Below are 17,671 nucleotides of genomic sequence, written 5' to 3'. Positions count from 1 at the left end.
GGCTGTCCTCTGCTCTGAGCAGGGGGTGCCAGGGGATTTGGGAACATCACTGCAGGGTGAAAGGCAATGAACTGAGGGCAAAGACTGGAGAGAAGACCGTGGGAATCATCTGGGGGGTTGAGGGGAGCAGGGCAGAGGGGGAGGCATTTCCCCGTTTGTGCCAGCTCAGCCTGGTTTGGGACTGGAACAGTTCATCCCAGTTAGGCCGAGTTCAGCCTAGTCTGTACTTAAATGAGTTTGGACCTCTTGGTCCCACTTCAGCCTAGTTTGGGACTGGCCTTTGTTCTTGTGTGGGCAACAGAGGAGATGCTGGGGAGATGCCCGAGGGGATCAAGAGGATGGGATGGGATGGGATGGGATGGGATGGGATGGGATGGGATGGGATGGGATGGGATGGGATGGGATGGGGAGGCCCAAAAGGACGGGATTTGGGGATAGCAGCACAGGAAAGCTCTGGGGCCCTCGCAGGGAGGAGCCGGGTCCGAGCATCCGTGGGGAAGCCGGGCTCTGGCAGCGGGAGTTGAATTGCGGCAAGGGGAAGGACAGAGGCAATGGTGGCGAGGAGAAAGCGGCACGGCCCGGGGCCGGGGAGCCCGGCGGAGCCCCTGCATTGGGAAGAGCCCTCAGACCTGAGCCCAGCCCGTGGCTTTGGAGCCTCACCTCGCTCTGTGCCGGCAGGCACAGCAGGATGGAGAAGAGCAGGGCCACGCTGAGCACAGCCACCTTCATCTTCCTCTCGCACTGGGCAGCGCTGGCTGAGGCTGCAGCAGGGCAGGAGCACCTTTATCCCTGCCGGGACTCCTCCCTGCGCCCTCCCTGACAGCCCCCAGGCCAAAGCCCGGCTTGGCACAGCCCCCAGCCCTGGCCACAAGCCCAGCCCTGGCACAGAGTCCATCCCGGCTGTGGCACGGATCCAGCCCCGCTCCCCGCATCCCTGCAGCTTCCTGCACGGGGCAGCTGCCCCTGGAGGGGACCGGGCACCCGGGGGGCCGAGGGGGGCAGGCAGGGATCCAAAGGCAGCTGGGGACCCTGTGGGGACACCCCCACTCCAACACAATCCATCCTCCAACAGCCCCCAGCCCCACACCCCCCATCTCCCGGTACCCCTCCCCTCCCAGAGAGTTCCTTGCAGGACACCCCGGAGCTGAGCCCGGCCCCAAACCTGGAGTGTCAGAGCAGGATTGTCCCTGTTCCCACTGCAGCCCCTGGGCTCATTGGGGTGCACTGACCCCTCTTCCTGGGGCAGCAGCACCCCGGGATCAGGGAGAAGGGGCAGGGGGAGCACAGCGGGGTCAGGGGCCATGGCAGCAGCTGGGGGACCGGGATCTCCAGTCCCTGCAGGTGCCCTGGGGAGCACTGGGCAATGGTGGCACTGGGACACCGGGGCTGGCCTTGTGGCAGTGCTGGGCTGGTGGCAGTGCCCGGCTCCAGCCCATTCCTGTCCCTGCAGCCCCAGACTGCTCCAGGCCCCCAGGGGAAGATCCCCGGGCAGAGCCCCTGGCACAGCCACGGCCACCGTGTCCTGCTGGATCAGCCCAACCCCGCTGTGCTGAGCTGGCCCAGCCATCGGCTCCCAGGGGCTCTGTGCCCAGCAGGGCTGTGGCTCCAGACCGGGCTGGCACTGGGACACAGCTCCCGCAGCTCCCCTGGCCCCAGGGATGGCCCTGCCCTGTCCTGCCCTGGTCCCAGCGCTGGCCCTGAGCTGGGGCTGACCTTCCCAGCCCAGGGTCCTGCGCTGCTGTCCCAGCTCAGAGGCCCCTGTCAGGGTCACCCCCGAGGACACAGATCAGTGACAGTCCCTGCCAGGGCTGCCACGAGCTGCCAGTGCCTCCATTCTCCACTGACATTCCGTGACATTTCCAGGACATGTTCCCTCCTCACGGGACACTGACCTCACAGAAGGGACCTGTTGTGGCACAGGTCAGAAAATCCTTCAGGCACCTGACTTGACTGTTTGCATTGGATTTTCCTGCAGAGCCATCAGTGACCTGGAAGATTTTCTCATCCCAGCAGGAATCACCGCCTGAGTGATTCATGGAGCTGGATCTGGCCCCTTCCCTCTTCCCAGGAAACCAAGAGCTGCCAGCACAGCTCATCCTGCTGCTCCCAGACACTCACAGCTTTTGCTAATGGATCCATTTCTGATTTTCCAGTATTTTAAATCCAAGAACCACAAATATTCACAATACTTCAGTTCTGGTGTGAAATTATCCTGCTTTGAGGCAATAAATCCTGCTTGGGGCAATAAATCCAGGTTCCTTCCTCCAGTGCCTGGCAGTTCCTCTCTGGGAGCCAGGAATGGGGACACTGGGGATAAGGATGGGGACACTAGGGGCAGGGTTGGGGACTGCAGAGTGGGATAAGGACAGCAGGGGCAGAGATGGGAACAGCAGGAATGGGAATGGGGACACCAGGAGTGGAATGGGGACAGCAGGAGCAGGATGGGGTCAGCAGGACTAGAATTGGGACTTGCCGACCACACCCAGCTCCATCCCTCAGGATTCATTTCCCACTCTGTGTCCCATGTCCGAGGTGTCCCCAGGAAGGTTTGGCCACGTTGGGCTCCTGGAGGGGCAGTGGGATGGGGGGAGGGGTCAGGCCAGGCCTCATTGTGCCCAAAGGTCCTTGAGTGTCCCAAAATTGGGGCTCAGGATCTTGGAGAAGTTCCCTGGCCATGACATGGGCACGAGATGGCCGTAAGATGAGAGTGACCATGACACAACCACAACCCTGACCATGACATGATTTGGACCAAGAGATGACCATGGGTTGGCCATGGCAAAACCATGGCTTTGAGGTGACCCTGATGTGGTCGTGGCCATGAGATGACCATGAGGTGACCATGACATGATCATGAGATGACCATTACAGTGAGATGACCACAAGCATAAGATGATGGTGATCAGGAAAGGACCATGACCACAAGATGGCCGTGACCATGAGATGACCACAAGATGACCTTGACACCACTATGGCCATGAAATACTGAAGGCTGTGAGATGACCATAACAGGATCTTGACCTAGAGGTGACCATGAGATGACCCCAACACACCATGGCTATGTGCTGATCAAGACCATGAGATGATCATGACACAACCATGGCTGTGAGATGATTGTGAGCATGAGGTGACTGTGAGGTGACCATTAGGTGACCATGACCATGAGGTAATGGTGATGACCATAACTGTAGGAAATAAGGAACGCCTTAGAGAATAAGGGCCTCTTCTATTTTTGTTAAATCCTGTTCACTATGTTCACTTTTATCCACCAAAAGGCACTCTGGGAAGGGCTCAGCTGCGGGTCAGATGGCCAGAGAGTGGGGTGGTGGTCACCTCGTGTGTGAGGCAGTGATGGGCTGGGGAGATGCGTGGACACCACATGATCAGAGAGCTGACTGGGTCAAGGGACACATCAACAGTGACACTGCAGTGACAGGCAGCCAATGTGGGCTTGTTTCAGTAAAGTTTGGGTTAAATTTCAGTTATGTTTGAATGACACAACATAAATGATGGGCCACCTAACCGGGGAAGGACAATTTAGCCAACCTGAGGAGCAAGCAGCAGCAGTCCTCAGGCAAGTATTCAATGAAGTTAAAAATTTTTGTTAAAAGCATTGGTCCATGTAGCAGATGGCAGCAATCCTAACTCAGAGTATACTAATATTAGGCAAGAGCCAGGAGAGACATACACGGAATTTATAGACCAGTTAAAACAAGCATTGGAAAAACAAATCCCTGATGATAGGACCAGCAACAAACTGTTAGAGACATTGGCAGTAGCTCATGGTAACTCTGAGTGTCCAAAGGTGTTGCACGCCCTGCCACGAGAAACACCACTGATGATCCTCCAGATGATCGAGGCGTGCAAACGTCTCGGGATGAATGTGGCAGCAGGACAGGCCCAGGCCATGGGGCAAGGAGTTGCAAAAGCCCTGGTGGCTGTGCAGTTTCCTTTTAAAGCCCACAATCACAGTACCAACCCACATGCTTTGCATTTCTGAAAAGACTGTCCACAGAGAAAAGGGAGATACCCAGTTCCTGGTCAAAACGAACCCCCGGCTAAACAATTTTCTTTTAAAGGCAATTTCCCCAGGCTGCCATCAAAAAAACTTGCACTGGAGCATGAGCCAGCCTCGTGCTGTAACAGAAATCCACAAGCTGATGATGCTGATGACCACCAGTGTTAGTAAAAGAGCCTGAAACAAATCAAATTTTAGGACCATTTCAATTAATAATTGGGGGAAGGGATACAGTTGTGTCTCCACAGATAGAGGACCTCGGTGGATACCAGCCAAAACCATCAAACCTTACCTACAGCCAATAAAGGACAACCCACCAGAAAATTCCAGTACTCACAACTCCTAACAGCAAGTCTTTAGCGAACATAACACACCAGGAGACTTTATGTTTATCTGTTCCCACCCCAAATAACCCCTCTTCAACATGGCTGGTATGTCTGGCAATAGATGAGTGGCCAGTAAATAAAAAGGCCATCTGTAATATGCAAAGGAACAGTCCCATTGGTAAGCTGAAATACAATCCTGTAGATTTTTGAGATTCGTGGCCTCGCAGCCTTCCACATGCACCATTAGAGGCTCAAGAATTGGAACTGTTTGGCTCAGCTCGAATGGATTACTGCTTTACCTTTCATTATAGAAAAAGAGTTCAATTGGTAACATCTAATGGTGCTAAGCCCCAAATTGTAAAACCAGATGAACCAGCACTGTGGGATGTTTCTCCCCACCATCCAAGGTATAAAAATGAGAGCCTATGGTGCAATTATACCTCATGACATCCATCTAAATCGATGCCCCTTTGCAATTACCAGCAGGCACGTTTCTTATTTGTGGGGACAGAGCATGGCCTGCCATTCCATCTCGTATTAAAGGCAGCCCATGTAGCCTTGGTAGGCTTGCTTTACTAACTCCCAATGTCACAACACTAATTGGCAATGACAAAAATAGGGAAATAAACCGCTTTGCACATCAGTTCCAATTCGACTGTACCAGTGAAATAGAATTTTGGAATAGAGGACAGAGGATTGTTGCCTCTGCTTTTGTACCGTGGGTAGGTGCTGCACAAGCAATAACGCAATTAGGAAAATTAGGATGTTGGTTATGTAAATAAACCAATGCTACTTCTATCTCTAAATGACCTTTTAACAGATGTTGACAGCCTAAGACACACAACGTTACAAAACAGAGCTGCCATAGATTTCTTGCTGTTGGCACACGGATGCCAAGACCTCGAAGGCATGTGCTGCGTGAACCTTTCAGACCATAGTGAGTCTATACACAAAAGTATTCAAGTCCTCAAAGATGGGAGTCAAAAAGTTAAGAATTTATGATGACAAAGACTGGTTTGATGGACTCTTTAAAAGTTGGGAAATCAAGGGGTAGGTGTTGTCTATAATGAATACGGGGTTACTTATCTTCATAATTGTTGTCATTATACTGTGAGTTGTTCCTTGTCTGTTAGGATGTTTTTACAGAGTTTTACAAAAATCTTTCAGTTCTATTTTTACAGTTAAACAGAAAGGGGGAGATGTGGGAGTCAGCCTGACCAGTATCCCAGGACAGGCAACCATCACCAAAGAAAAATTATATCCCAACCCTAAACTTTGGGAGGCATTTGTTTAAGTTGTGGTGACCTCAGAAGAATGTTATTAAGAGTTATGGGATTGCCTATGTTAATACCTCATGCATATTCCTAACCCTCATTTCCCCGTTAATTATCACCTCTCCCAGTTCCAGAATGTTCTCCCTTCCTTGTATCTCCATTGGCCCTCAGCTGATGCAATGTTCCACCCAACCTACCCCATTGGATCCTACCTGCCCTTACTCCACCTCTGCCCCACTTTCCCCTTTCCCCATTGGACCCTAAGCTCAACTCTACCCCCTCCCTTACCCCATATTTACACCTTGGACCTCCCTGTATCTTTGTCTTCAACCCCAGGCTCCTAAAGTGACCTTGTCCTCTCAGTTGTTGTATTTGGATTTTTGGGCCTCATCCCACATTTACTTTCATTATTAATAAATTTTTTTATGTTTCTGAGTTGTGGTTGTTGTTCCGCTCTTCTTTAATTTTTGCCACTTCTGCTCTGATATCCGCAAAGCCTAAAAAGGATTGTTGGGGACCACCCTCGACCCCTGATATGAGATGACCATGACAGAACTGTGGCCATGAGATGACCATGACCATGAGATGACCATGACACAACCATCACCCTGAGATGACTATTACAGTGAGACGACAATGGACATGAGATGATGGGGATCAGGAGATGACCAAGAACAAGAAATAACCATGATGCAACCATGACTGTGAACGAGATGATGGAGATCAGGAGATGACCATGAGGTGACCACAATATGACCACAGCTATGAAATAATTGTGGCCACAGGATGACCACGACCATGAGATGATGGTGATAAGGAGATGACCATGACCATGAGGTGACCATGACCATGAGGTGACCATTACTGAGAGTTGACCATGAAGATGAGATGATGGATATCAGGAAATAAATGACCATGACTGTGATGATGACATGACTGTGACTGTGAGATGACCAAGAGACGGCCATGACTATGAGAGGACTGTGACCATGAGATGATGATGACACAGCCATGTGGTGCCCAGGATCATGTAGTGACCATGAGATGACCATGACACAACCATGGCCATGAGGTGATCAAGAAATGTCCATGACTGTGACCATGACATGATGATGACTGTGAGATGACCATGGGCATGAGGTATTGTGACCAAGAGATGACCACGGCATGCCCATGACCATAACATGATCCTGGCCATGAGGTGACCATGAGCATGAGATGATGGTGATTGGGAGATGACCATAAGATGACCATGAGTGACCACGTGATGAACATGAGCTGACCACGATCTGGCAATGGTCTGGATCTCCCCAGATCCCATCACTCCTCTCACCTCCCAATTGTTATAAATGAGAGACAAAAGTCTCGATATTCAGCAAAATTTAGATTGCTTTATTTGATATAGAAAGAGCAAGCAGCGCGCTGGGGAACGTGAGGGGTCACCGCCCACTCCACGCTCCACCCAACCTTGGTTTGCAGCCTCTTCTTATACTATGGTTTCTCATTATAATCATTAATTTTGGGTTTTTTTCTGTCATAATTTTGCCAAGTAAGCAGTGGTGGTCGAATAAACATCTGTATCCAAACTCACAAAGCCTCTGGGCGATAGTCAGTCTCACAGATAAACATCTGGTCTTTGTAGACAACCACCAGGGAAATCTGGAAGTCTGGTCCTTGAGATAGGCAGCAGTGATCAAACAAAGGCAGGAAGGACTATCCGGAAGTGTGATTTTGCAAGCTGGCAGCAGATATAACTTATCTGGGAAACATAACACAACACAACATAACATAACATGGTGATTTAAAACAGAACGATTTAATCATATATTTTCCTTTATCTAGCGTCCATGCTTCACTTCAGACCTTAGTATTCTGGTTTGTACGAACCCCAAGACTTTTGTGATTAACACGAATCTTTTATCAATTACCACAACGGGAACCCCTGAACCCCCATTTTTGGCACGGGGACAGCCCCGTACTCCTTTCCCCTGCACCCCCTTATCCGAGACTGGGATTCCCCCGCACCCCCGTCAGTGCTCTGAGACACCCCTGCACTCCCATTCCCGGCCATGCTGCCCTTCCCAGACCCCAGATGCGCCCTCTTCCTCGGCTTTTGGACCCCCAGATCTCCAAAATTTCTGCGTCTCCCCAGTTCTCCATTCCCGGCGCTTCCTGGAAGGGCGTTTCAGAGGGTCCCCCGGGGTCCCGGGGGGTCCCAGGGGATCTCAGAGGAGATCCAGTGGGAACAGATGAATTCCCTGGAATTCCCCTTTCCTCCCGTCTCGATTTCCCTTCGCCCATCCTGTGTCCCCGGGATCCGCCCGCCTCTCCCAGCCCCAGCTCCCTCTTTCCCGTGACTCAGGGACCCCCTGGACCCCCATTCCTGCCTTTCCCAGCTCTCAAACTCCACTTTTCTCAAAACCGAGGACCCCTGGACCCCTTTCCTGGGCACAGTGACCCGCTGGAGCCCCCATCCCGCCTCTCCCAGTCCTTTCCTTGAACCTTGGAACCTTCCTCAATCTACCAGTTCTGCTCCTGACTCTTGGACGCCCCCAGACCCCCCAGTCTCTGCGTCCACCCCAGTTCTCCACCCTCTGCTCGTCCTGCGGGGGGTCCTGGGAGGTCCCGGAGGGGATTCAGAGGAATTCCCAGGGTTTCCTCTGTCCCCTCCCCCTCCTCGCGTTCCCCGATCATTTTCGCGTCTCCCGAGCTGCGGCTTCGGGATCCGCCCGGGGACGGTGACCGCCCCCTGCACCGGGACCCCCCTGAACCCCCGTTTCTGGGAACAGGGACCCCCCTGCACTTCCAATTCCGGACGAACTCCCCTTCCTGGGCACAGAGACCCTCTTGAACGTTCATTTCGGGGCACCGAGACCCCCTGTACCCCCTTGCCCAGTCGAAAAATACCCTGAACCCCCTTACCTGGAACGTGGAACCCCCTGAAGCCCCATTCTCGTACACGGAAACCACCCCCGAAACCCCATTTCCTGGGAACCGGGACCCCCTGAACCCCGATTTACCGGCATGGGAACTCCTAGAAAACCCCATTTCTGGGCACGGGAACTTCCCTGAATCTTCATTTCGGAGGAACTGAGACCACCTTCCCCAGTTCCGGGACCCCCTGAACCCCCATATTCAGGACCGGAACTCCCCTGAACCCCCAATTCCCGCGCACCAGAATCCCCCTGTATCCCCTTATCCAGCACCGGCACCCAACTGAACCCCTTCATCCAGCACCAATGCCCCCCGCACCCCTTTCCAGACCCTCTCCCTCTCGGAGACCCCAGTCCCCCTTTTCCTTGACTCCGGGAGCCCCTGGACCCCCATTCCTGCCTTTCCCAGCCCCCACTCTCTATTTTCCTCAACCCGTGCCCCCCCTTTCCTGGGCACAGGGACCCTTTGGACCCCCCATTGCCCTCAGCTCCCTTTCCTTGATCCTGGGACCCCCTGAACCCCCATTACTGGGCATGAGGACACCCCCTGCACCCCATTATTCGATACTGGGACCCCCTCCTGGATCCTCGTCACGTCTACTGGGACCCCCTGCACCTCCTTCTCGGGCATCCCGCCCTTCCCAGACCCCGGACCCGCCCTTTTCCTTCACCTTTACACCCCCAGGTCTCCCAAATTTTCGTGTCCCTCCAGTTCTCCACTCCCGGAGCTTTCTTAAGGGGGGTTTCAGGGGGTTGCAGATAGTTCTCAAAGGGCCGCCGGAGGTCGCAGCGGGGATCAGAGGAATCCAGAGGAATTCTCTGGAATTCCGCCGACCCCTCTCCGCACCGCGCTCCCTCGGTCTCTTTCGCTTCTGCGCCCCAACCTGCGAGACCGGGATCTACCCGGCGACTGATGACGTCACTGAGAGATACTGTTGCCATTGGCGGACAGGAACATGCGGCGCCAATGGCGGGGCCGGAGGCCGCCCTGGGGGCGGGGCCAGTGCTGGGGCGAAGCCGGGCGGGGGGAGCCGAGGGGAGCCAGGGGGAGCCGGGGGAAGCCGGGCGGGGGGAGCCGGGCGGGGGGAGCCGGGCGGGGGGAGCCGGGCGGAGCCGCAGCGGAGCAGCGCGATGGCTCCAGCGCTGGGTCTGGGGCCGCTTTTGGGGCTCCTGGGGCTCCTCTGGGACCCGGGGGGCGCGACGAAAGGTGAGTGGGACCCCTAAAACCGCGACCGCTCTGAACTTACATTTCCGGGCTAAACCGTAAACCTTCATTCCTGGACTCGGGAACCTCCCATAGCCACATTTTGGGTTTTGTGACTCCCCCTTCCCCGGCACCGGGACCGCCCTGAACCCCCTCATCAGGCACCGGGACTGCCCTGAACCCCCATTCCTGGGGATCAAGACCCCTTTGAACCCCGAATCGCGGTACGGGACACCCCCTGAACCCCCATTCCTGGGCACTGGGACACCCCTGAATCTCCATTTCAAGGCCTGGGACACCCTGCACCTCCTTTTCCGCCATCCCCCTTTCCCAGACTTCAGTCTCGCCCTTCACCTTTGCCTCGGACCTCCCAACTTTCGTGTCTCCCCCGTTTTCCACTCCCGCCGCTATTTGAAACGGGGTCCCAGAGGGTCCCGGCCGCCCCAGGGGGTCTCAGGGGAGGTCGCAGCGCGAATCCAATAAGATCCAGATGAACTCCCTGGAATTCGGCCTTTCCTTCCGTCCCCTCCCCCACCGCACTTCCTCAGTGTCTTTCCTGTCTCCCAGGCTGCGCCTCCAGGATCCGCTCGCCTCTCCCAGCCCCAGATCCCCCTTTCCCCTGAACCAGGGACCCCCTGGACCCCCATTCCTGCCTTTCCCAGCTCCCAAACCCCCCCTTTCCCTCAACACCGGGGACTCCTGAGCCCCGTTTCCAGGGCACAGGAATCCCCTGGAACTCCCATCCCACCTCTCACAGTTCTTGTATCCCCCTTTCCTTGATAGTGGGAGTCCCCTGAGCCACCATTCCTGGACACTGGGACCCCATGCACCCCATTCCCGTCTCTCCCAGTTACCCTTTCATTGATCCATGACCCCCTCAATCCCCTCAAATCTCTGTGTCCCCCCAGTTCTTCACTCCCTGTATTACTTGGATGTGGCGGTGTCAGAGCCCAGCCCGGGGATCCCTCAGTTCATGATGATTGGGTACCTGGATGGGATCCCCTTCGTGCGCTATGACAGCGAGCGGGGCCGGATGGAGCCGCTGACGCAGTGGATAAAGGATAGAGTCGGGCCGGGATATTGGGATAGGGAGACCCAGATCTGCGTGGGGAACCAGAACATGGATGCCAGGAACCTGGATATACTGCGGGACCGGTACAACCAGAGCAGGGGTGAGTGGGGGGGATCTGTGGGGCTGGGATAGGATCTGTGGGGTTGGGGTGGCATCCATGGTGTTGGGATGGCATCCATGGGGCTGGGGTGGGTTTCCATGAGGCTAAGATGGGGATCCATAGGGCTGGAATGGGATTTATGAGGCTTGGATGTGGATTCACAAGGCACCAAGGGGCTGAGATGGGGATCCATTAGGCTGGTATGGGATATCTTGTGATCCATGGGTTGGGATGTGGATCCATGGGGCTGGGATGAGGCTCTGTGGATCTCCATCAGACTCTGGGGCTCCATAGGGCTGGAATGGGGCTCTGTGGGACTGGGACTCTGTGGGTACAATTCCCCCAGGTCTCCACACCATACAATGGCTTTTTGGCTGTGAGCTCCTATCTGATGGGAGCGTCCATGGGTCCTTCCGGAATGGCTACGATGGGCAGGAACTCATTTCCTTTGACCTGGGATCCAGGAGATTCGTGGCGGCCGACAGCGCTGCTGAGATCAGCAGGAGGTACTGGGAAAGTGAAACGAACGAGGTTGAGAGGCAGGCGAATTACCTGGAGCATGAATGCCCAGAGTGGCTCCAGAAATACGTCAAATATGGACAGAAGGAGCTGGACCGCAAAGGTGGGAGCAGAATTCATGTGGGATTTGGGAATGGAGGACTTGGGAACGTGATAATTCCGGTGGGAATTCCACAGGCAGATCTCACCCCATCCTATTCCAGTGGAAATTCCATGGGCAGGTCTCACCCCCATCCAATTCCAGTGGGAATTCCAGGGGCAGATCTCACCCATGGACTCAATAGAATTCCATGGATGTATCTCACCGTTATCCCATTCCAGAGCCCCCTGATGTCCATGTGTCTGGAAAAGAGGAACACGGGACGCTGATCTTGTCCTGCCACGCGTACGGATTCTACCCCAGCTCCATCGCAGTCAACTGGATGAAGGGGGATGAAATCTGGGGTCAGGAGACGGAGTGGGGCGGGATCGTTCCCAACAGCGACGGCACCTTCCACACCTGGGCCAGGATCAAGGCACGGCCGGAGGAGCGGGAGCAGTACCGGTGCCGGGTGGAGCATCCCGGAATGTCAGAACCCGGGATCTATGCTTGGGGTGAGGCTGGGAATGTGGGAATTGGGAATTTGGAATTCCCAAATGGGGATTCCCCTCCCCCTGCTCACCATCCCACATTTTTCAGAGCCAACATCTGGCAGGAATCTCACTGTGGTGGTCGCTGTGTCCATCGCTGCCATCATCATCTTCATTGCCCTCATTGGATTTGTCATCTGGAAGCGCCAATCTGGTAATGCACGGGATGGGGGTTGGGATGGAGCATGGATCCACCTGGCACTGTTCTGGGAATCCTGTGCCACCAACGCTGATCCCACTGTTTTTCCACAGGGAGGAGGGACAGGAATGGATGCAACATGGCAGCCAGTGAGTACCAGTGGTGGATCCAGCTCTGAGTCCTCTCTGTTTGGATCCCAGGATGGATCCTGGAGTTATTCCCAGTGGATTAACTGGATCTGTGCTGGAATCTCATGGATCTTCTCTTTCTGCAGGAAATGACGTGGGAACCAACGCCTTGAGTGCAGGTACACAATGGGATCAGGGTGGGATTCCAGAGGAGAATCGGGGCAGAATGGACAGATTGGGATCAGGGAGGGATTCTGGATCAATGCAGGGGTCCAGAGCAGGATCAGATGGAATTGTGGAGTGGAATCGGGGCTGGATTCTGGAGTGGGATCAGGTGGGATGGATGGGGCAGGATTGGTGCAGGTTGGATGGAGCAGGGTGAGTTGGGGTGGATGGATGGATGGATGGATGGATGGATGGATGGATGGATGGATGGAGTAGGTGTGGGATGGATGGAGAGGGATTGGGTGGAATTCCAGAGTGGGATTAGGGCAGAATGAATGGGGCGGGATCGCGTGGGATGGATGGAGCAAGATTGGGGCGGGATGAGGTGGGATTCCGAAACAGCTCCCACTCTCCATGGGCTCCAGCCAGGTCCATCCTGTGGGATGGGGACATGGAGAGGGTGACACCGTGACCCTCTCTCATCCCGACAGAAATCATTGCCTGAGCGATCCATGGAGCTGGATCCGGCCCCTTCCCTCTTCCCAGGAAACCAGGAGATGCCAGCAGAGCTCATCCCACTGTTCCCATCCACCCACAGCTTTTGCTAACAGATACATTTCCCATTTTCCAGTGTTTTAAAGCTAAGAATTACAAATATTCCCAATGCTTTTGTTCTGGTGTGAAATTATCCTACTTTGGGCAATAAATCCTGCTTGGGGCAATAAATCCGGGTTCCCTCCTCCAGTGGCCGACAGTTCCTCACTGGGAGCCAGGAGTGGGAATAGGGACACTGGGGACAGGGATAAGGACACTGGGGACAGGGATGGGGACACGGGGATTGAGACACCAGGATGGGATAGGGACAGCAAGGGACAGAGATGGGAACAGCAGGAATGGGAATGGGGACAGCAGGAATTGGGACGGGGACACCAGGAGCAGGATGGGAAGACCAGGACTAGGGTGGGGGACACATTCATGGGAATGGGGACACCAGGATCAGTGTGAGGACACCAGGACTGGGATGGGGACACATAAAGGGGGACACCAGGACTGGGATGGGGACACCTGGAGCAAAATGAGGGCTTCTCAGCCACACCCAATTCCATCCCCCAGGTTTTGTTTCCTGCTCCATGTCCCATATCCCATGTGTCCCCAGGAGAGTCTGTGTAGCAGTCCATCCTGGAAGGGACGGGCTGGGAACCGGCCCCACAGCAGGTAACAACCCTGGACACTGAGGAGCCAAGACAGACAACATCCAGTCACACTATGGCGAGCAGTAGAGGAGAAGAAAAGGATTATGGGAACTACTGGGCATAACCATGCAAATAGAGACTGCACAAGGGTCTGTGATTGGCTGGAAGCTTTCTAGAACATTCCTTCATAGTCTGTATCAGTGTCTGCTCAACCCCATTTTAGGGTCTTCTAAAGGGGCCTTTGTGCACCCTTTTTATTTCTCCTTACACTTTCAGTTTCTAGCCCTTTAGTCATTCCTGTCCCTTTATTATTTATTTAGCCATTTCACTGACACCAGCCCGGGGTCAGGGCAGGCCAAGCCCTGACAGGTTTGGCCATGTCAGGCTCCTGGAAGGGCAGTGGGATGGGAGAGGGGTCAGGCCAGGCATCGTTGCCCCCAATGGTCCTTGAGTGTTCCAAAACTGGGGCTTGGAGAAGTTCCCTGGCCATGACCATGGCCATGACACAAGTACAAGATGGCCATGGGATGAGAGTGACCATGGCCATGATATGACCATGACACAACCACAACCCTGACCAAGAGATGATTTGGACCAAGAGATGACCATGGGTTGGCTGTGGCACAGCCATGGCCTTGGGGTGACCCTGATGTGATCGTGGCCATGAGATGACCATGAGGTGACAGTGACATGATCATGAGGTGACCATTACAGTGAGATGACCGTGAGCATAAGATGATGGTGATCAGGAAATGACCATGACCATGAGATGGCCGTGACCATGAGATGACCACAAGATGATGGTGACAATGAGATGACCACGAGATTGCCATGACACCACCACGGCCATGAAATGCTGGAGGCCATGAGATGATCATGACTGTGACCATGACACATCTTGACCAAGAGGTGACCACGAGATGACCACAACACACCATTGCTATGTGGTGATCAAGACCATGAGATGATCATGACACAACCATGGCTGTGAGACAATTGTGACCATGAGGTGACTGTGAGGTGACCATGACCATGAGATGATGGTGACCATAACTATAGGAAATAAGAAAAGCCTTACAGAATAAGTGTGGGAAGATAGGTTGAAAGGATAGTGCAGAAGGCAATGTTTCCCAATGAATTACACCTGTACTGATTACTGAGAGGTAGAAACAGCCTTGCCTGCCCAATGAGGATGGGTGTTTTATAAAAGAGTGGGCTAGCTGGCCACTAGTCACAGTTACAGTTGGAGCTTGAGACTGAGGATCTGCTGCAGTTTGGGGTGGAGTCTGCTGGCTGTGCTGTGAGGAGACAAGGGACATGGGGTTGTGCAAGGGGCAGATAAGGTAAGAAGCTGTTGTGACAGACAGGGTTAGGTGGCCAGATAAGGGACAGGCTGGGGTTTAGCCAGTGATGTAGAAGGAAGAAGGAAACTTGCAGAGAGGAGAGAAGGAGTCAGAGCTGTGTGGAGCTGCCTTTGAGGGAAGGAGTTAGGGTTGGCTGAGAGAAGTCCACAGAAAGAAGGCATGTAAAGTTTTTAATAAAGGATTGATGATGGTATCAGTCCAGTCCGTCTCAACATAGTTACTACATAATGGTGATGCCAACGTGGTTGGACTTGGGCTGTAGGGTGAGGTACAGCCAGAGACGGAGCCCAGTGAAGCTGAGAGCAGTGGGGGAAGCCGCTGGTCTGAACCTGATTGACTGTGACACCTGAAGGGATGCTTATCTAGATGAGCTACTGGCAACAGACTGTTTTATGTGTATTAAAAAAACACTTGGGGAAAAAAAAATATGTTATTAAGATTGATGAAAGTACTGCCTTTAGTGTTAGAGTATGGAAAGAAGTTGGGGAAAGACCGTGGGATGCAGTATGCAAAGGGGACAAGGCAGCTGCAAATTTGACTGCCACCTGGAGATTGCTCTATGAGACTCTAAAAGAATGGAAAACAGAGCAGGAGGTGGAAGAAGAATCAGAGCTAGAAACTGAAGTTAATGGGGAGCAAGAGAAGAATGAAGTTCAGCTTGAGAATGTGCCTGTCCCTGAAGCAGAGCCTGCTAGAGCTGCCTCTGTGTCCCCCAAAAAGCTGAATTAAGAGTCAAGTTCAAATATGTTACTCCTGCACAGAAGTTAGCTAAAATAATTTTACAAAAGCAACTCAGCTGAAGAAGGAACAAGTGAAGTAATTAAAGGAACAAGATACAGGAAAAGCTGGAGATGGTGGTTCTGCTGTTGAATGCAATGTGTCTATTTGATGCTGAAATATATATATTGTGTTTATGAATTGCAGCTTTCTGCTTTTTGAGCTTTAATGGTATGTACTGTGTGAATCTGGGTAATGTATCAAGCTTAATTCACAAAGGCATTTCAGAGCTAAGAGAATCCTTAGGTTGATGTTCTGTACTGCTAAAAGCCAAACTAAACCAAAGTAAATTAAAAAAGAAAGCTAACAATCAATGAGAAAAGAATGAAGAATCAATCAGAATGAAATGGATGTGGTTGTTATGCTGCTGTAAACTTTCACTTTGGGTAATGAAAACGGAATAAATTGGTTATATGTGAGGAGAAAAGTAATAAGACTCTCGGCTCTGGGAAAAAGTAAATGTCTAATCAATCTACAGCATGCAGACAATTATTTCTTATATAAGAACTTGCTGAAAGAAACAATCATGAAGTAAAGCTAAGCATACTTGTGATATTTGAGAACTGAGATTTCAAGTATATGTTCTTATTGTGATGTGTTGCCCAAACAATTGTATAACTGTTAGTCTGAGGTGAAATATGTGAATGTGTCATCATGTCAATTTATTTTAATTAAATAAAAAAGGGGGAATTTGTGGGAAGATAGGTTGAAAGGCTAGAAGGCAATCTTTCACAATGAATTACACCTGTACTGATTACTGAGGAGTGCAAACAGCCTTGCCTGCCCAATGAGGATGGGTGTTTTATAAAAGAGTGGGCTAGCTGGCCACTAGTCACAGTCACAGTTACGGTTGGAGCTTGAGACTGAGGATCTGCTGCAGTTTGGGGTGGAGTCTGCTGGCTGTGCTGTGAGGAGAGAAGGGACATGGGGTTGTGCAAGGGGCAGATAAGGTAAGAAGTTGTTGTGACAGACAGGGTTAGGTGGCTGGGTAAGGGACAGGATGAGGTATAGCCAGTGATGTAGAAGGAAGAAGGAAACTTGCAGAGAGGAGAGGAGGAGTCAGAGCTGTGTGATTCTGCCTATGAGGGAAGGAGTCAGAGTTGCCTAAGAGAAGTCCATTGAAATAAGGCATGACAAGTTTTTAATAAAGGACTGCTGATGATGCCAGTCATGTCTATCTCAACATAATTACTACATCCACCCATGTCTCAGTTCAATGTCTTTGTTTTTTATCCCGAGAAGAGCTTCTGTTTTTTTATTTTTACTCCATGAAGAAAAATGAAAAGCAAATCAAGGCCAAAAGAAAGGGATTTCCTTGTCCATGCCAGCTGAGGATCCATGTGCTTTGGTGGGAGGAAAGAACCTGTTTTGGAGGGGTTCCCACCCCACTGTCTCCAAAATCTTGGTCTTTGCTCCAGTTCATCAGTATTTGCTGCAAAAGACACCCTTGGGCAATAGGAAATCAAAATTGTGGAATCACTGAGGTTGGAAAAGATCTCCAAGACTGTTTAGTATTCTTTGATGCCACCAGAAGATAGGACTGAATGCAGAAGATTTTTTTTGGGTTGAAAGTCAACAAATCTGCTCTCCCCAAGGAATTCCCAATGTCAGTTTGGGTCCCAATGGACGTTCCTGCCCCTGCATTCATCCAGGTGTCCACAGGGAGCCAGGAAGATGTGGAGCCCCCCAGCCAGGTGTGTTCCCAACACGGATCACCAGGGTCACTGGGGAATCTCCAACTGATGCCCAGAGAGGCTGGACAGAGTTAAAGGAGTCAAGGAGGTTTTTACTAAAAGGCCTTCAAAGGATTCACCTTGGGCAGTACAAGA

General features: G+C 52.5%; 2 protein-coding genes and 1 long non-coding RNA gene across 4 annotated transcripts in view; 1 reads left to right on the top strand and 2 right to left on the bottom strand.

Moving 5' to 3' along the window:
- The window catches only part of LOC148218079 (uncharacterized), a 78,620-nt gene that overhangs the window by 31,969 nt on the left and 28,980 nt on the right, over window positions 1–17,671 (bottom strand). The gene's annotated exons all lie outside the window — the stretch shown is intronic.
- Window positions 6,990–9,503, bottom strand: LOC148218082 (uncharacterized). Its single transcript, XR_015800624.1, has 2 exons — window positions 9,223–9,503; window positions 6,990–7,377 (listed from the first exon to the last, which is right to left on the bottom strand). It is a non-coding gene; the product is annotated as an uncharacterized LOC148218082 (long non-coding RNA).
- LOC148218081 (class I histocompatibility antigen, F10 alpha chain-like) lies at window positions 9,605–13,253 on the top strand. Of its 2 annotated transcripts, none has more exons than XM_088158173.1 (8): window positions 9,605–9,758; window positions 10,664–10,927; window positions 11,274–11,549; window positions 11,768–12,040; window positions 12,126–12,230; window positions 12,329–12,364; window positions 12,490–12,522; window positions 13,000–13,253. In XM_088158173.1, the coding sequence occupies exons 1-8, from the start codon at window positions 9,683–9,685 to the stop codon at window positions 13,011–13,013; spliced, it is 1,077 nt and encodes a 358-aa protein (XP_088014299.1). In that variant the 5' UTR covers window positions 9,605–9,682; the 3' UTR covers window positions 13,014–13,253. The 2 variants fall into 2 exon arrangements, with proteins under 2 accessions (XP_088014299.1, XP_088014298.1); XM_088158172.1 differs by having other exon boundaries at window positions 12,490–12,540.

The sequence above is a fragment of the Sturnus vulgaris genome, unplaced genomic scaffold, assembly GCF_052056855.1.
Source record: "Sturnus vulgaris isolate bStuVul1 unplaced genomic scaffold, bStuVul1.hap1 Scaffold_195, whole genome shotgun sequence".
Lineage (NCBI taxonomy): Eukaryota > Metazoa > Chordata > Aves > Passeriformes > Sturnidae > Sturnus > Sturnus vulgaris.
This window is presented reverse-complemented; position numbering and strand designations above follow the sequence as displayed.